At 38.6% G+C, this 20,745-nt stretch overlaps 1 protein-coding gene across 2 annotated transcripts in view; it reads right to left on the bottom strand.

The window, feature by feature from the left end:
- Positions 1–13,071: 13,071 nt before the first annotated feature.
- tafa1a (TAFA chemokine like family member 1a) overlaps positions 13,072–20,745 on the bottom strand; it is a 75,997-nt gene continuing 68,323 nt past the window's right edge. For both annotated transcript variants that reach the window (XM_036591482.1, XM_036591483.1), the window contains exons 4-6: positions 16,635–16,759; positions 16,058–16,121; positions 13,072–13,962 (exon numbers count right to left, since the gene is read on the bottom strand). In XM_036591482.1, coding sequence (XP_036447375.1) covers positions 16,095–16,121; positions 16,635–16,759 — 152 coding nt within the window. In that variant the 3' untranslated portion in view covers positions 13,072–13,962; positions 16,058–16,094. The remainder of the gene's footprint in view (positions 13,963–16,057; positions 16,122–16,634; positions 16,760–20,745) is intronic.

Below are 20,745 nucleotides of genomic sequence, written 5' to 3'. Positions count from 1 at the left end.
TAAAATGATTTTTGCAAAATGTTAGCATAATTACTTGGTTTAAATGTAAACAGTCATACAGAGTGGTTTAATGTGACGTTTTTCTAGATTCTAGAGAGCTCACCAAGCCAGAATTGTTCACAGTGGTTTTAAACCTGAAGTGTTTAATACCTCTGAAAGCTACCTCACATAAAAGTTATTACATTAAATCATTACGCATGTTGCCTGATGCCTGAAACATTTTTTGACATATTCATGGTGGAGAGGTACACGTGGGGTGTTGTAGAGCAAAACAGTGCCCAAGGAAAACCACCATCGTGTAGGTCGTGTAGGTTCACTGGTTATTTTGAATAGTATATATAATGGCTATATTTGCATTGTAGTCATTGTGACTCCTGGTTCCTATCACCACTGTAAGCAAGTTTCAGCAGGTTTCTCTACAGTGAAACATTTCACATCAGACCACTCTGAATGACTGTTTACATCTCAATAACTGAACTATGCAGAAAGTTTGAAAAATCCATAAAAATTCACCTTCAAGATAAACTAAAATAGACATTTCACTCCAGCGACTTACTGTCATCGCCATGTTTGCAGCATTTATTGCTGCTTACTGTCTTTTGAAATATTGACTGAAATAAGAAATGTGCAAAAGCATTTTATATGATTTTATTGACTTTATACTTCTTGTGAAATCCAGTGAGTCTTATGTAACCATTGCACTAAATTTGATGTATTCTGGGAAGTTGGAAGTGGCTCTGTTAGCCCTCTCTCCCTCTGTGTCTGAAGAGCAGTTATACTAATCTGAGTTTACAGTAAGTTCAGCTGCTCTTCACAGGGCCCTGATGAGTTATGACATTAAAGTTGAAAGTAAAACAAACACACAAATGTTCAAATATCACCCTAACACCACCCCCCCCCCAACACACACACACACACACACACACACACACACACAAACACTCGTCATTGCTTTTAGATTTTCATCTGACTGGTTTGACACCCCACCTGCAATCCTGAGGTAGCAACTAAACATGGAACTGTAGTGCAAAAAAGGGCTGTTTGAGATGCAACAAAACAGGGGTGTTCAAACTTCAAACTGTGTCCACTCACTGTCCACTCTATTAGACACTCCTACCTTGTCAGTCCACCTTGTAGATGTAAAGTCAGAGACAATAGCTCATCTGCTGCTGCACAGCCTGTGTTGGTCATCCTCTAGTCCTTCATCAGTGGTCACTGGACACTGTCCACAGGACGCTGGTGGACTATTCTCAGTCCAGCAGTGACTCTGAGGTGTTTAAAAACTCCAGCAGCACTGCTGTGTCTGATCCACTCAGACCAGCACAACACACACCACCACCACATCAGTGTTACTGCAGTGCTGAGAACGATCCACCACCCAAATAATACCTGCTCTGTGGGGGTCCTGACCATTGAAGAACAGGGTAAAAGGGGGCTAAGAAAGTATGCAGAGAAACAGATGGACTACAGTCTGTAATATATGTATATACATGCACTTTCTAGTTTTACTGTAGTAGTAAAACTAGTCCACATGTTTCTCTGCATACATGCAAAAATATACTTACATAAACATCACATGAAATACTTGTAGTCATTGGCCATTTTATTGGAAACACCTACCATATAGGCGCACTTTGTAGCCTGCCAGTTTTATCAGCTGCCCTGGAAAGAAACCAAAGGACTCCCGCTGACCAGATATTATTTGGTGGTGGATCATTCACAGATCTGCAATGACACTGATATGGTGGAGCGTTTAAACACTGTGTCCACTCTATTGTTCATTTACCTCATTGGTTCACCTTATAGATGTAAGATTAGATACGACAGCTCTTTTTTTTTTCCCGCAGTTTATGTTAGCCGTCCTCTAGTCCTTCATCAGTGCTCAGAGTCTGATCACAGGACTATTCTCAACCCAGCAGTGACCCTGAAATTAATGAAAACTCCAGCCCCACCGCCGAGCCTCACACCAGCACGACACTCCCTAACATGCCACCACCGTTTTGGTCTCACTGCTATGCTGAAAATGATCCACCAGCCAAATAATATTTGGTCAGCAGTGGTCATGAGATGGTCTTTCACTGATGGAAGTGGTACAGGGGGCCTGATGTACTGTGCAGTAACAGATGGGCTGCTGTCAGTAATTCTAAACCTACAGTTCACCTATATGGTGTTTATGATGAAGTAGCTCATATTCACAATCATAAATGGACAAACTGAGAGTGAAAAATCAAAATGATCATTTCACATCATATTATAGTTTTATTTAACTTTATACGTTGTTATTTTGTGCATGTTTGTAACCTGTAAAAAGTCACTGTAAAATGCCATAGCTGTGCTGTGTTTTCGGCCTCCTCTGAGACATCATTCAGTCAGTTTAACTGCCTGGTCTCTCGAGTGGATTACTTCTTATTATATTAGTCTGGGATATTGTACTTTTTCCTCTGGTTGTAAATGCAACATATCACACACATTCTCAGCGGTAGAGATTCTTTCCACTGTTTTGGAATAAAGTTATTTTCACATTATTAACTGCCTCCCTGAGCTCCCTGTTCCACCATATGGGGAAAAAAAATGTAAAATTCAAATCACATATTTCATGAAATATTTCACATAAACTCTGTAATCTTCTTCAAATAATATCTGACAGGCTAAGTGGCGGCTGAGGCAAGATAAATTTGGAAATATTCAAATCAATACATATCAGTGTTAATGATATACAGTAGAACTCTGCTGAGAAACTGATTGTCGGAATTAGATCAGCATGAATTTAAATACTGTTGACATTCATAATGATGCTAATGGCTGCCTGTTAGATCTCTGATAGCTTGCAGTGTGAACTGAATTGAAATACTTCTTCGTTCTAGAGCGCCATAGGTGTCACTCCTGTTTGTCAATTAATTGATTTAAGTGGCCTTTATCTGATTCTCCAGTGAAATTCATTTACTCAAAATTATGTTAATTCCTTCGTCTCTGCTCTTCTAGTCTCACAAGTCAGGAATCTGATCGTTATAAAGTCCGGGGAGCTTCGTCGTTCAATGTGGCGCCTACTTTGACAGGAAAGGGCCGTTTGAAACACACAATAACAAACTGCAGACTAGGGGTTGCACCGACTCGACGACTAGTTGACTCGATGTTACTGCTCCGTGATGACGTTTTAAGCTTGATGTTGACCAGTCACTGATCGTGTGATTATGACGCAACAACATGGATGCCTCAGACGAGACAACATGGGAGGAGCCTGGTGATTTTGGGGTCCATATCTCTGGTTCCCTGAAGACAAGCAGGGCTCATCGGAAATGGTACGTCTACTGACCTGTGGAGTTTGCTTCATTCTAACGTTTCTCTGCGGATCTACAGTTCTTCAAAGATCAGATATTGAACGTTGTCATCTCCGATTTTCCGGAGTGTCATTGGTGAGATGCATGACGCCCTATAATCCTGTAAAGTTTGAATTTGGGTTTTTATGATGCTCTAAATTTCTCTGGCTCTCCAGACGTCCGCAGGGGGTGAACATCTCGGCAAGGCCACAAAGGGTGTGTGTGCCCATGTGTGATACAAATTTGTGCGATTCCAGGGTATTTTCCCTGGTATCTATGGTTCCCTGAAATCTAGCAATGCGATCCATGGCTCTTTGGAAAGGGCACGTCACAGTCTACTGACCCGTGGCTTCGTCTCAGGTTTTTAATGTAGCTTGTTGCAAAGCATTCACTTCTCCTACGGTTTTGTTCATAATGTCATTAGTGATTAGTTGATGGCAACTCGACTTTCATCACATAACTGTCAACTTTAATTTCCTTTTTTTTCCCCTCCCAGGCCAGTATTCCTTGGCCACACCACTACCACGCCCTTTTATGTGGACATTGAAGTTTTCTTTTTCATGTCACTATTAATGTCACAACTCATTGTTTATTAATAATCATACAGATATAAGAGCCCTGCGATGGACTGGCGACCTGTCCAGGGTGTATCCTGCCTTCCGCCCAATGACAGCTGGGATAGGCTCCAGCACCCCACAGCGACCCAGAAGGATAAGCGGTTTAGATGATGTATGTATGTATGTATGTATGTATGTACAGATATAAGATGATGTGGTACCACAATCACCCAACCCCCTACCAAACACCACCCCCCACCCATCCCCCCACTTAACTGTTGACTTTAAAATCATGCATCCCCGACCACTAACCGTAGCAGAGTGGTATACACCAGGAAACATGCAAGGAATTCTTGCTTATTAGCTTCTAAATGCTTTAAGGAAAAAGTTTGAATAACTTATTGGAATAACTTATGATTTGGTGCTGTGAGCTTCACTAACATTTTTAAATCCAATGACCATATTTTGCTCCAAAAGACTCATCATGGCATGCAGTGCGAATAACTCTAAACCATGTTTTCCATCAGGTAGATTAAAACTAGCGCACAGAAGTGCAGAATGCATCTCACAAAACCCCAATAGTTGTGGACAGCTTCACTGCAACAGATGCAATAATAGTGTGATTATTATTATGTTTTTGCATTTTTTGTGCTATTTGGAGACTGGGGAGCAGTATAATTGCTGTGGTTAAAAGGAAATCCCCTGTGTGCTTCAAAGGAAAACTCTTTAAAGCAAAATTTCATATTTAAAGCTGCAGCTTTAAGGGTTTCAAACAAACGAGGCAGCCAGAGTGCTAAAGCATGCTCTTTCAACATTTACAGATAAGAGAGTCAGCAGTCAGTGACATATAGATGCAGATTTTGGGACCCTAAATTGTTTGTGTTCACATTTGGAAAACAAATTAAAAGGCATTACCCTCAGTATTTAGTTTATATAGACATCCCTCCAACAAAATTATTGGCATTTATATATATATATACGTTGTCACTGAAGTTGCATCTCGAGTTGTTTTACCATCAAGACTTTGCCAGGCTCAGATGCCAGGCTGAGTTTTAAAAACATTGATTTCAAAGTCAACATGAATCAGAAATCAGCATATTTTTTCCATATTGTGACATATTTCTGAGTGAAACAGTATCAGTTTAGGATTTCAAAGCAAGCTGAGGGTTTTACTCAGTGATGGGTGCGGGTGGTGGGGGAGTTAAAACATTATATTATTGGTTAATCTTATTTTTCCCCACCCACCGGTGCACAGTGATGTAATCAGAACTAATAGGATGTTTTTGAGTGTGGTTTAAAAGGCATTACACTTCAATTAAAATGTTTTTTTTTTCATGATTTGTGTTCAGTCTGACCAGCGGCATGCACTAACACGCTAAATAGGTCAATTTTGATTTCAGGTTGACTTAAGAAAAACTATATCTGTGTCTTCCTTCACCCCACCAACCCCCATCCCCATGCCTCACACACACTTCTCAGTTATTTGACAAATGAAATGGTGCCAAGGTGGTAAAAACCTGTTTGTTTTTGGTAAAGAATAAAAACGCCCTATGTAAATTAGCATGACCACTTGGCACTGATGTTGCGGAATGACTCAGGTTTGATGCCTTGTTTTACTGCTGAATGTAATTGCTATGACATTTCAAAAGAACCTCAATAGAGAGGCAGTAGATCACTGGAGGGGAAAGCTGGTGATGACCTAAGGTATGTTTGATCCAGCGCCTGGCGGACGCCACCGTGCCCTTAACAATTTGTTTAACCCTGAGTCGTCCTTTTCGTTGGCGGACGGAAACTGCTTTGGACAAAAAGTGACAGTGAAACTGTAATCTAATCCACCTGAGTCCAAAGATCAGATGCTCCTGCAGACCTTCTACAAAGAATCATTCAGTTTCTATGAAGCTCTTTCCAATTTACATGTGAATAACAGTAAAGAGAAAAGACATGTTATTTTTTATTCTATATGAAGTTGCTGTATGCCTCCTGATGGAGCAGTGACTCTCAGCTTTGCTTATTAATAATTCTGATTGAAAGCCGTGGTGTGCGCCGGGTCATGGCGCCAGATTTAATTAGAGTCAGTGCACGCAGCTTTACCTTGACTGAGAGACGAAGCTCAGTGTAGTTACCACTGAAAAGGGTTCACTCAACGGCAAAGCAAAGGAGAAGCTAAAATCGAGGGAGAGTGGAGTCATATATACTACAACTATATATATATATATATATATATATATATATATATATATATATATATACTACATCTATATATATATATATATATATATATATATATATATATATATATATATATATATATATATAGATGTAGTATATACATACATATATTTCCAAAATGGTAAATTTACAGGAGAAGGAAAAAAACATACTTTACTTTTAATGTAAGTCAATGGAACCCGACATATTTCTAAGTAGCTGGGCTGTTTCTTTTGGTCCATTCATCATGAAATTTACACACAATGTAAAGGGTAACATGTATTTTTAAATTATGTCAAAAACTGAAAAACAACAAAAATGGAGATACGAGGTTTTCTTCCAACAGCAGTGATATATATATTGTTAGATATATAGATATTGTACAGTTTTAAACTGACTAATATTTCCCAACTCACTTCAACATTGAAATGGCTCTACTGTAAAATACACTCTGAAAAATAAAGACGACAAAAAGAGTTGGTCAGACGCCACATACGGATTCTGTTCTAATTAAAGATTTTCATAGAACGGTACATCTAGGCCAGGAACCATTTAATGACCTTTTAAAGGGTTTAAACAGAGATCAAATTCAATCATCAAATAATAAAATGAAATACCAACCCTCCTGTGTGTTTGCACTTTGACCCAAACAGATGAAAATACAATAATCCTATCATTATTTATTGATTTTGTGAATTATACATTATATATTATTATATTTCAGTGTCATTGCAAATATAGACTTTTGTAATGACACTGAAATATTACAACACTGACACCACCGTTTCCAAACTGTATTGTCACGGTTTTGTGATTCTGTGGCTCCTTCCTTTACTGTATTGTATTACTGTGTCTTGTTATAATATTAGCCTTCAGAGCATATATACAGTCAGGTCATATTTGAACAGTGACACAATTTTTGTAATTTTACCTCTGTACACCACCACAATGTATTTGAAATGAAGCAGTCAAGATATGACTGAAACGTAGACTTTCAGCTTTTTTTCGATAGTTGTTCAATAGTTTTCAATAGCTGAAATAAATGCAATGCTTATTTTTATTATTTGGATGAAATTCCTTTTAAGTCGATGACTGCCTGAAGTCTGAAAACCATGGACATCACCAAATGCTGTTTCTTCCCTTGAGATGCTTTGCCAGGCTTTTGCTGCAGCCGCCTTCAGCTGCTGCTCGTTTGCGCGTCTTTCTGCCTTCAGTTTCGTCTTCAGTAAATGAAAACCATGTTCAATTGGACTGAGGTCAGGTCACTGACTTGGGTTGTTTTCACTGTATATTTTTCATTATCCATCTGTACTGTGAAGCCCTGTCCTCTCGGTTTTGCAGCATTTGACAATCTGAGCAGAAAGTATAGCTCTACACACTTTAGAATTCATCCTGCTACTTCGTTTAGCAGTCACATCATCAATAAACACCAGTGACCCAGTTCCATCGGCAGACATACAGGTCCATGCTATAACACTGCCCCCACCATGTTTCACAGATGACGTGGTATGCTTCGGATCATGAGCTCTTCCTTTTCTTCTCCACACTCTGCCCATTCTGGTACAAGTTAATCTTGGCTTAATCTATCCAAAGAATCTTGTTCCAGAACTGAGTAGGCTTTTTACATGTTTTCTAGTCTAATCTGGTCTTTCTGTTTTTTAGTGTTACCAGTGGTTTGCATCTGGATATAAACCCTCTGTATTTACATTCGTGAAGGCGTCTTCTGATTGTAGACTGTGACAATGATACGCCAAACTCCTCTAGAATGTCCTTGACTTGACGAGATGTTGTGAAGGGGTTTTTCTTCACCACAGAAAGAATTCTGCTATTATCCACTTTAGTTGTTTTCCGTGGTCTTCCAGGCCTTTTGGTGTTGCTGAGCTCACCAGTGCATTCCTTCTTCATAAAAATGTACCAAATTATTGATTTGGCCACTCCTGAAGTTTCTGCTAAAACCCTGATTGGTTTATTTTGTTTTTTTTAGCCTAATGATGGCCCCCTTTCACTTGCACTGACTGCTCTTTAAACTACATACTGAAAGTTCCCATGAACAGCTACCAAATGCATTCTGAACACTTGGAATCAACTCCAAACCTTTATGTTTCAATAGTATGTTATGTAATAATGAGGGAACTGGCCACACCTGGCCATGAAACTGCTTATCAGTCCAATTGCTTTAGTGGTCAAATAAATGGAGGGACTACATAAAAATGGCTGTAATTCTTAAACAGTTAATGTGGTATTTTTGTTAAACCCCTTGAATTATAGCTGAAAGTCTACACTTCAATCACATCTTGACTGCTTCATTTCAAACCCATTGTGGTGGTGTACAGAGGCAAAATTACAAACATTGTCATTGTGCAAATACTTATGGACCCAACTGTTTAGTCCTTAATGCTTCCTTTGTAAAACATCCAAACTCCTTTGCAAAATCTAGCTCAGATATTTCTCTGCAATTTTGATTTCTATTGTGTTTCCCAGTGTCTGATTTCCTATTTTTTTTTTTTTTCTTTTTCGTTTTGTAATTAGTTTGTATTTCCACACTCTTGTGTTTTCCTTGTAGTTTCTGGTTTTTTAACCACTTCAGGATCTCTTTTGTTTTCATATTTGAATATTCCACAGTGACCCTGACCACTACTATGGACTTTGACCACAATTGCTAGATTAAATCGAATAAAATGGTTCAGCGCTTCCATCTGACACTCTTGAAAATAAAAGGGTTTTTGAAGTGATGCCATAGAAGTATCCGTGCTTCCCTCAAGTACCCCTCAAAGGATGGTTCTGTAAAGAGCCATTTTAATAAAAGTGATGTGAGTGAAGAACTTTAAAAAAGTTTAAACCTTGACAGAATGCAAAGGATCTATAGCAATTAAAGTTTTTTCCTAGGAAGCTTCATTTTTGAAAGTATACTTGGGCTTTTCTTTAACACTTAACAACACTTTGCTGTCATACAAGTCCCTAATTGAGGCTTTAATGAACTAACCTCACCAAGCAATCATACCTATCGTCGCTTTCAAAACACAGAACAAAACAAAAAAGGAAGTATCTCCGAAATGGTAACTTTTTAGGAGAAAGCAAAAACATTATTTCTTTCAATGTCAGTCAATGCAAAGAGTTTTTGCTATGTCATTTTGTACCACTTCTCCTGGTCCAGACATCATCACATTTTGACAGAATGCTGTAGTCAAATGAGGCAAAATAAATAAATATATAAAAAATATATAAAAAAGATTTTTTTGTGGACAGTGATGATATATTCTTGTAAAGTCAATTTACAAGTAAAGCCTTAATAACTGAATCACTGAAATCATTTTCCTAAATGGATATGCTGACTGTAAGACTCTAATGCAGCACATGATTTTTGTACCATCACCTTACTCACATACAGCTATGATCTATGAACATTTTAGGAATACCCCACTTCTCAATCAGTGAGAGGGTTATAACTATTAATGCACTGCTGAGCAACTGCTGACTTTTATTTCCCACAATGTAAACCCAAAAGAGAGAATATTGACATTTTTGTTCCAGCTTTGTACACATGAACTCCTCTCCTGCTCTGATATTCAGGTGTTTGAAATTCCGCTAAAGATGTCCATGAAGGTAAAGTGTAAAAGTTCAGGCCAGTGTGGTACACTGTAAATGTGGTGATCTGTATTCACCCCGCCGCTGTTCCAGCATCCCCCTCCCCTCCGCCAACATAACTGTTTAAAATGCTCATGGCTCCACATGCAGACAGAAGCAGCTCCGGCTCCACACTGCCTTGCCTGGAAAGGACTTTTTCTGAATGTAAACGACAGGGGAAACGTCCCAGGAGGCGCTGGGGTGTTTTGCCGTGTCCTTCAGTGCAATCTGCATGCTTCTCTGCCTCACCATCCACTGAAGGACACACTCATGTGCTTGGCCCCCTGATTTGAACCAGTTTATTTTCCCAACACATAGGAGCCAAAGCTCTCAGTCAAAGTCCGACAGCTACTGACTGCAACTGAATACATTTCTCTGGGATTTGTACTTTTACTAGTTATAGCAGTTTACTACTATCTAGTTGATTTACAGTTTGAAAGACATGCACTTTTAAAAATAAAGGTGCCCAAAGGGGTTCTTTGGAGTGATGCCGTAGAGGAACCAGTTTTGGATCTTTCTTTGGATTTTCTGAATCTTTAACTGGATGGTTCTTTTGAGATGTGGGAGTCTGAAGAACACTTTTAAAGTTTAAAGAACCTCCACACCTCCACAAGAGTAATAAATCTAGACTGAAAGGTTGTGGCGCCAGCTCAATAAAATAAATATCTATAGATGTTTAAGGAGGACCTATTATGCTCATTTTTAATGTTAATAATTTTTTGGGGTCTACTAGACCAGATTTACATGCTTCAATGTTCCAAAAGCACATTATTTTTCTTTGTACTGTTCATCTCTATTCACCCTGTCTGAAACGCTCAGAACTCTCGTGTCTTTAAGCCCAGCTTCCCAATGAGCCCAGTGTGCTCTGACTGGTCAGATTGCCCACTCTGCCTTGATTGGTTAGTTGCATTCTGCTACAAGACCCTTCTCCCCTGAGCCGCTGTTAACACCACAGTGGCTATTCTTGAAATGGCATTGGTTCTGCCGTATCAGTTTGAGCCAGAGTCCAAACTTAACAAACTGACCTGAACAAAATCTTTCCGGCCTCTAGTAGTTGCTTGTCGTGTGAGGGCGTGCCAAGCTTGTTGGTAGGCAGGCAAAAAGGATTGCGCTATTGCGGTACAAGATTGCCAACTAGGCGTTTTAAGCAGCTGAGAAAAGTGGTTTCTGTGGGAGAGAGTTACTCCATCGGGCATGTGCTTTAAGCTTTGTAACTTTACAGGCCGATTACACACACAAAAAGCCACAAAACACACTAAAGGAAAGGGAAAAACCAGAAAAACATAACAGGTCCCTGTACCAGTCACCCGACCCACGGGCGCCGACGACGGGTGTGAGAGACAACGAGAGGAGGACATCAGCCGCGAGAGAGAGTAGAAAAACGACGTCAGCCACGAGAGGCGTAAAGGCAGCGCACGAGTCCCGAACTCCGCCGCCCAGGCCCCACCCGCCTCACGTTCGATCCCAGCGGCCAAGCTGGGGAACGGGGGCGGTGACGGGGAGGCGGAGCAACAAATTCTCTTTCCCTCTCCTTCAAAAAGAGGTTGGAGATTGGAGGCCAGGGTTAGAGTTAGAAAATTAAGGTGATCTGAACAGATATTTTGTTGAATAGAAGTTAAATGGAAGCATCTATAATGGCCTATTGCAATAAAATGTTACCAAGATTTTTCCTAGAATCAAGAAATCATTTCAGAACCTTAATTTTTATAAGTGTATGTTTAATTTGTACTATGTAAAAGTAGACATATGCCATGTGTCATATAAATGCTGACCGTTTCATACTCGTCATGAAAAGGACCCATCTTTTCAAAAGCGTCAAGGTTTCCCAAAGTCAGATGAAATTTGTTTTGTATGTGCTCAACTGAAACTGAAAACGTTAAATAAGCCACATAGCTGGTCAGGAAATAGTGACATTAAAGTACTTTAACATTATATATTGTTTTATACACCGATCAGGCATAACGTTATGAGCACCTCCTTGTTTCTACGCTCATTGTCCATTTTATCAGCTCCACTTACTATATAGGTGCACTTTGTAGTTCTACAGTTACAGACTGTAGTCCATCTGTTTCTCTGCATACTTTGTTAGCCCCCTTTTACCCTGTTCTTCAGTGGTCAGGACCCCCATGGACCCTCACAGAGCAGGTACTATTTGAGTGGTGGATCATTAGTAACACTGACGTGGTGGTGTGTTAGTGTGTGTTGTGCTGATCTGAGTGGATCAGACACAGCAGTGCTGCTGGAGTTTTTGAACACCTCAGTGTCACTGCTGGACTGAGAATAGTCCACCAACCAAAAATATCCAGCCAACAGCGTCCTGTGGGCAGCGTCCTGTGACCACTGATGAAGCACTAGAGGATGACCAATACAAACTGTGCAGCAGCAGATGAGCTATCGTCTCTGACTTTACATCTACAAGGTGGACTGACAAGGTAGGAGTGTCTAGTAGAGTGGACAGTGAGTGGACACAGTGTTTAAAAACTCCAGCAGCACTGCTGTGTCTGATCCACTCAGACCAGCACAACACACTAACACACCACCACCACGTCAGTGTTACTGCAGTGCTGAGAATGATCCACCACCCAAATAGTACCTGCTCTGTGAGGGTCCATGGGGGTCCTGACCACCACAACAGGGTAAAAGGGGGCTAACAAAGTATGCAGAGAAACAGATGGACTACAGTCTATAACTGTAGAACTACAAAGTGCACCTATATAGTAAGTGGAGCTGATAAAATGGACAATGAGCATAGAAACAAGGAGGTGGTCATAATGTCATGCCTGATCGGTGTACAATGTATGGCAAAAAGTTTGCAGACACTTGCTCAGCCAACATTTCTTCTGAAATCAGAAGAAATCAGGGTACTAATACATTTACACTACATGCTGGAACATTGCTGTAAGGATCTGATTGCATCAGTCAGATCAACTGATGTTGGGTGATTACTTCTAGATCACAAATCTCTACTACAACTCATCCCAAAGGTACTGGATGGTGCTCCATCACTGCAGAGAACGCAGCTCCTCTGCTCCACAGCCCAATGCTGGGAGGGGGGGATTTATAACCCTGTTGCCGATGCTTGCCACTGGTCACAGTGACCTCCAGAGCATCTGATTCTACTGGTAATGTCTTTCTATAGAGATCATACAAGCAGTGTATCTCAATTTCTCTAAAGACCATTTTTAACTCCTCCCAAGTAGATTTTGTCCCCCTGAAATAGCTGCAGTCTCATTGTGTCCACTTTCAGTACATCATCATTGAGCAAAATGAAGACTTTTTAACATTTCACATTTCAACAGCTGTTTAATGAGGGCAAAGTTGTAGACAGCTGAGTGTAAATTTGATTCAGAGTATTTAAATGTCATGATATTTTATATCTGCATGCAGCAGCAGATTTCTATCAGGCTTCATCGCCTTTGATAATAATTCCCAAGGCTTTCACGGGTGTGGTCTGAATGATGCTCTATCAATTTATCATTAGTTTAATGAACCCCAGAAACCGTCAAATCGTCTACATACTACAATTTCAGCAGTGGTGAATGGACAGTGGGCATGGAAAAGCAAGCACTCATCCTTTTAAAACACTTTTACTTCACTGTCCTTAAAGCTGTGTTTAACTGCGTTTTCAGAGAGAAATACAATTTAACGAACCACAAATGTAATATCATCAATTTCAAACTGCCTTGATTTTTGTCTTTTACACATTTTTCTCAGCATCTTCTCACTAACAACACAACGTTTCCAGATATCTGATGTTAAACAACTATGAAAGGTCCAGTTACAGGTTACCTCCGTTCTTAACGATCCATTATGGTCACAGCAGCTATCTGCAGGGTGTTCCTCAACGATGCCTGAAGAGCGATCATCCACTCATTCCTCTTCCTTCCCGTAAATACTCTAAACCACTGTAAAGGAGTGTCACAGGCCAGCCACATCTGGGAACAGAGACCATCCAGGAAAGTCATGGACGAATTGGGCAATTTAGAGCTGCTTTGCAGGAACTCAACAACACAGGGTCTCAGATCGCCAAGGATTTACAGCACAAACTGAAATGTTCAAATGAGCAGAAACAAGGAAAGAATCACAAAAGAAAAAGTGTCCATAGACCGAATAGAGTTCCTTAGGCTGTCAAATGGCCATGTAAGTCAGTCGATGGTCGATTACTGAAATAGCAGACTCTACTGTAACGCCAGGTTAAAGTTCGTCAGCTCTCGTACGTCCAAGTAAGTTATTTCACCTTTTCATCTTCTTGTGTCCTTGAGACAAAAAATAAAGAAACCAACATGAAATATAATGTTACTGAAATATGAATTCCACTAAACAAAAATGTTTGTTGGAACAAAACCTTGTATCTCCAAAATGGTAACTTTTCAGGACAAGGAAAAAACATGCTTCACTTTCAGTGTAAGTCAATGGAACCAGACTTTTTCCAAGTAATTCTGGGCCATTTCTTTTGGTCTGTTCGTCACGAAATGTACACACAATGTAAAGAACAACAGGCATTTTTAAATTATGTCACAAACTGAAAAACAACAAAAATGGAGATGTTTATATATATATATATATATATATATATATATATATATATATATATATATATATACATACATACAGTACTGTGCAAGTCTTTGGCATTTCAAATTGTTTATCTGGACATCACATATCATTTGAATAATTGAATAATATCTTAAAATATATTTGAATATATTAGAATAATATCTGATCTCTTCTTAACTGGTTAGAAGAACACAGGTTTGCTTAGGGTTCAAATTGAGGGTGAGCTTTGGAGTTTCCAGACATACCATAACAGAGACAAAATTAAACACCAGGGGTCCTGCATTCAACAATAAGTTCCTCCCCCTGGATAAACTGTAAACTCACCCAGACCGAATTCCCAATGTAACCGTACAATCTAGTGCACTGAGACACACTAAAAAGAAAAAAGCTCAAGCACCTGTGAAGCTGCTGAGAAACTTCAGATACTTTTGACTTTAATTCAGCAACAGTTATGAAGACACAGAAAAAAAATTGTTGGTGTTAAAAGCCATGCAGTACCATGCAGCAACAAATACGCTGTTATTTTATGCTATTCGAGACCATGCAATGGGTATTTCATTACAAGCTTACATGCGTTTTTGCATGTACAGGACCCACTAAACCTGTCTGCTGATGACTAAATCTATATTTCTAATCTATTTTTACTGTCAAAGTAATATAAATTTCAGTTAATTAACTGGGAAATAGGTAGGCTATTAGACCCGCTTGCCATGTCTTCTTATCTGCTTGTCAAAACTGCACGTTTTTGAGTTGACACATATAAGATAAAACATACTGGACTGTAAGACTGGCTGAGGTATCAGAGCACTGATGTTTAACTGTACTTCTAGAAGATTTTGCCTTTCTCTGTGTAAATTTGTCATCACTCTGGCTTTCATTTAATGCACTAATGGCAAAAATACTGCACGGCATACAGAGAAATTGAACAGTGCTAAGAGTTGGCAAGTGCTGCCGCACATTAATGCTGGTGGGTGCACCTTCATTAAAAACTATGGTTTAAAATTCTTTGGATGCTGTGTGGCCCAGCATGTGCTGTGCGCGGCCTTAAGTGTATTATATTGATATAGATATTAAGTGAAAAGACTCAGGTGTAGTAATACAACTGGAAAAACTATGGGAGTAAATCTCACATAAATATATTGTAAAAATTGTACACATCAATAGACAGATCACATCATTGTCAGACCCCGAGGCCTGTGCCACAGTTCTAACCCTGGAACCCTGGTTCCAGATTTCTCTGTGATGCTCCCAGTCATCGAATGGATTTGGTAAATTCCGTTAGCAGCACACCTGATTTAACTGAATGAAGTACTGACTAAGCAAACCAGGTGCTGGATGATATCTACAAATAATACCGGGCTTCGTTGAGAAGAGATTTTAAAAAATGGTTAAACAAACACATTACTTTACTTTTGCACAGTACTGAATATTTGCATATAAATAAATAAAAATATAGAAATAGTCCAAAACGACTTGGAATATAGTTATATTAATGTACATTCCTAATTTGGACAAACAAGGTTTTGTTATGACAGCATTATGTAGTATTACAATATAACTACAGACATATGCAAAAATATTATGACACACAATCTTAAAGTCAATATGCTTCAATGTCAGGGTTTTATGTTTATGGTTTAGATATAATGGTTTGGTTAGTTTAATCAGCAAACTAATCATCATTTGAGATAAGCGTACTTTATAAATAACAGCAATAACTGCCTTCATATTCATCAAAGTTGCCTAGTAACTGGGCATGAATTAATAGAGTGCAGAAGGCAAGAATAAACAAACCTTTATTATTAAGTTTTGCACTGGACTGAACCCATTGCTACAAGGATGTGTACGGATGAGTGTTCTGAAAAACACACACAAAAATAGTACACAAATGTTAGGACATAACGTGTAAAGTATGGCATGTTATATATTTATAAATCGCTGCTGTCGGAAGAAAACCTTGTATATCCGTTTTTCGGTATTTTACATAATTTGAAAAAACCCTGTCGTCCTTTACATTGTGTGTAAATTTCATGATGAATGGAGTAAAAGAAACGGCCCAAAATGACTTGGAAAAAAGTCTGGTTCCATTGACTTTCATTAAAAGTAAAGCGTGTTTTTTCCTTCTCCTGTAAAGCTACCATTTTGGAGATACAAGTTTTTTTTTTTTTCCGACAACAGTGATATGATTTATATTCTATATATACACAAGCTAAGGGTATATATATATATACTGTTCAGTTGAATATATTGTTGTAGAAGCAGTATAATAATGACCTGCCAATGGTTTGGTGCGCTCCAATAAGCATATCATACGATTATATGTTTGGAATCACCTCTCTTGGTTAATGTATGCAGGTGAACCAGCACTCACCCTGGTGGTTTTGATCTTGTTCCCAGAGTAGCACATCCAGCCGGAGTTGTCTGGCAGAGTCTTGCATTCCTCTCCCTCCAGACATGGCTCCATCTCACACCACCACTTCCCAATTACTATAGAGGCTGAGAGAGAGAGCTGATAAACACAGAGCCAGGACTTCAGCGCCCCAATATAGAGCATGCTCTTCAGAATTAAAGGAATAGGTAAAGCAAGAATATCATAATAATACTGAACGGAGAGCTACTAGGAGCCAGCTCATATTTCAGTGCACTTAAAAAAAAGAAAATTCCATTGAATCGAACAATCATAATAGAAGCCATCGGCCACCTGCTGCATTCTGAGAATAAATGCTTTAAATATGAGACTATAGCTATATGCAAAAGATAGAACACCCTTGATCAAACAATGTTTTGATCATTTTCTAAGTGAAAATAAGTTAACACATCTTAACAAACTTAAATATGCACAATTTCTATTTATTTTCTGAGCTTAACATCTTGAATAAAACATAAAATATAAGTAAGTAAATATAAAAATAATAAAATATAAGTAAATCAACAGTAATTGTGCATTAGAATGTGCAGAGGTGTTCTCTGCAGATGATGTGTTTTACTTAACATATCATCAGACCAGGGGTGCCTAAACTTTTGCATACAACTGTATATCATGCAAATGCAACAGTACAGCCGTGTCATGCCTCCCTCCAACTTCGCTGCTATTTCTCAGACTCTTATACTCCCAGAATTCAGAGGAGGATCACATGACTCAGAACTCTCAGGCATCAGCCAATCCCAGATCAGCTTTGCCTGATTACTGATTCTCCTCACCTGCGTTTTCCCCCGATATATACTGTTTCTTTGTCCTCACCTCTTGAGTGATGTACTGAGTGATGTTTAACTGCCTGTCCTGTTGTAGTTTTGACCTGATTTGTTCTTTTGACTCTGCTTTGTCTTGTCTGGTTTTTGACTCTGCTTGTGTTTTTTGACCTTTTGCTGGATGTCCCTTCAGGCTTTTGTCCACTCTCTCTTCACCTGTTTAATCAGTGCGAGTTTGACTCTCCCTTTTTCCATTAAAACCTCAAAACTGTTTTTTATCCGTGAGCGTCTGATTTGTTCTGACTCGTTAGGCACTATAAAAATACAGGTCTGAGGATGAGACAGAAATGAGAGAATGTGTTACCAAAGCTGTCCTTATAAAGTTTTGATTGACGAAAAGGGTAAAAGGGGGCTAACAAAGTATGCAGAGAAACAGATGGACTACAGTCTATAACTGTAGAACTACAAAGTGCACCTATATAGTAAGTGGAGCTGATAAGATGGACAATGAGTGTAGAAACAAGGAGGTGTACTTTAGAAGTGGCCAGTCGATGTGTACATATTCATTTACATATTGTTGCTGTTGAAACAAACCTTCATATCGTCAAAAAAGTATCTTTACGAGAAAAAACATTCTTAACTTTTAATGTATGTTAATCTAACAAGATTTTTTCATAATTTTGGACCATTTCTGTTGGTCCATGTCATGAAATTTTCACCCAGTGAAAATGGCAACTGTCACTGGAGATACAAAGTTTTTAGACGCAGGGTCTGGGCGCAAGTTTCCATAACAGATTTCTTGAGTGCAAAGAAGCCACTAACAATAAAGAACCCAGGGAACATGTAATATGGAACAAACTGACATAGAGTACTTAACATCAAGACTCAAGACCAGACAAGGAACACAGCAACTTATACACAAACCGGGAACAAGACACAGTTGGGAAGGATTAGAAAACAAACAAACAAAAACAAAAAACACATGGCAAGAGAAATGAAGGAAAGTACACAAAAAGAGAAACCGTGACAAGGACAAAGCAATACAGGGGACACATTACAGATACACAGTTGTATGCAAAAGTTTGAACACCCCTGGTCAAATAATGTTTTGTTAAATTTTAACCCCTTAACATTCCAGGTTTATTTCATACAAAGGCTTATTATTCAGTAACTACAGAGACTTCAGTGCTAACTAAAGAAGCTATTTAGGTTATAGAAGTGTAATAAAACTTTGGGCCCGCTGGCTTGTTAAAGGGTTAAGTGAAAATAATCTAACACAACCTCAACAAACAAATATAAGATTTTTTCTGCAAATTTTAGTGCACAATTTCTATTGATCTGCTCATAGTTTAAGAATATATACAATATAAAATGTGCCATAACTTTTGTTCAGGTCACATGTTTTGCTTTTGTTTACTGTGTTAAGTTCAGCAAGTAAACGGTAATTGTGCATTTAAATGTGCAGAACCCTGTAAAGGACGTGTAAAATTATTTTCACTTCCAAACCGTAATCTGAACAGGGGCTCCTATTTGTATATGACCATATAAACACATAGACATACACAGTACTGTGTAAAGTCTTAGGCACCTTAGCAAATTATTAAAAACCATTCATCTGGGAAAGTAAGTGAGCTTTTGCCAGTAAAAAATACAATATAATTTTGGAATAAATGCAAACAAACATAAAAAGTGAGCTATTTTTGGAGAGCAAAGTTTTGTTCCAGATTTCTCCTCAATGCCTCCACCCATCACCTGGATTTGTTCAAATCCACCACAAGCACACCTGACTAAACTTCACAAAGCGCTGATTAGGCAAATCAGGTACTAGATGACCCCTACAAATAATACTGGCCTTTCTCAAGGAGACGTTTGAACACACACTGACATACATAACATTACAAGTGATTGTATTAATATTATTTGTATTTATAGTAACATTAGAGTTGTTCTACTTTCTGCTATTAACAGCTTTTTAAATATAATTTTCTCAGGTGCCTAAAACTTTGGCACAGCACTGTACATAACTAACAACATTCGTCTTAGTGAGTTACAGAAAAAGACCAATATTGGCTGCATTTATCTGGTGGTTAGTCTTCTGAAAAGTTGTGTTGCTCTATGGAATGCATGCTGCATTGTGAAAAGGCCTGTATTCAAGCGAAATGCTCCATTTGTTCATTTGAATTCATTTCATCCTGCACCATCAAGAAGTCTAATACCGCTTGCTTATAATTCAGGCCGATTTGCTGCCAATAATAGAGGGAAATTGACATAAATACAGTTTAAGCACATGGTTCATTTCAGGGGCTTGTCAAAAGAGCAGACATTGTAAACCTTGTAAAAAGCTATCAATTTCACTCACTTTGCTCTGTGAAAGTGTGATCGTTTTCAGATGGCGTGGACCGAGGCCATTATATGTAGGGAAAGAGCGCGATCTCGCACAGTGAGAGATGATTTATAAATGATGTGCTCCGAATGCTGAAAGCATTTTTAGCTCTTAACATGCAGACGGTGGGATCGTAACAACAGGATAATAAGGATTTTAACTAAGGTTACAGGCCAACTGCTGTTGTGCTCGAGTCTAAAGTGAGGAATAGTTTTGTCTAGTTTGTAGTTTCACAGCAGTAGTTGTATTATATGTGGTGGAGTCTGGAGGTCTGAGATCACACTGAAAATCGCTATTTATTTCATTTAAACCTGAAAGGTTTTAGAACCTTGACAAACATTGAACAAAGAAAAGTTATGATGATGAAAAAAAGAAGAAATGTTCTAAATTCTGCACTGTTCCTGGATCACAATTCAAATCGAAATAAGTAAAATTAACCATGTTAGGGCCTTTTTTTTGTCTGAAGCTCATATTCAGCTGACTCTCGGGTGGATTAGATCTACTGTTCAGAGGCGATTGCACAAACTTGTAGAGTCATTTTGCTGTCATTACAGCAAAAAGGGGGAATATATTAATTACTAAGAAATTCTAAAATTCATGGAAACATTCAAAGATTCTACTTCAACTCAAATCGTCATGCTGATAATGTCATTTGAAAAATTTTGTATGAAATTAAAACGTAATGCAAAGCAAAAACATTTTCGCCAGCGGTCTTAAACTTTTGGACCCCACTTTATATTTTATAGCAATTCATTATTGGTTTTTCTTTTTTTTTAGTAAAGTTGAACCTGGCCTTTCTAGTTAGACACGGAAACTATTCCTTGCCTTGGACATAGTGTTCTAGGAAAAGCTTTTATTTGGTATAGGACCTTTAAATTACGTGAAGGTTCTTTACTTGTACATCTTATTT

The sequence above is a fragment of the Colossoma macropomum genome, unplaced genomic scaffold (assembly GCF_904425465.1).
Source record: "Colossoma macropomum unplaced genomic scaffold, Colossoma_macropomum, whole genome shotgun sequence".
NCBI classification, from domain to species: Eukaryota; Metazoa; Chordata; class Actinopteri; order Characiformes; family Serrasalmidae; genus Colossoma; species Colossoma macropomum.
This window is presented reverse-complemented; position numbering and strand designations above follow the sequence as displayed.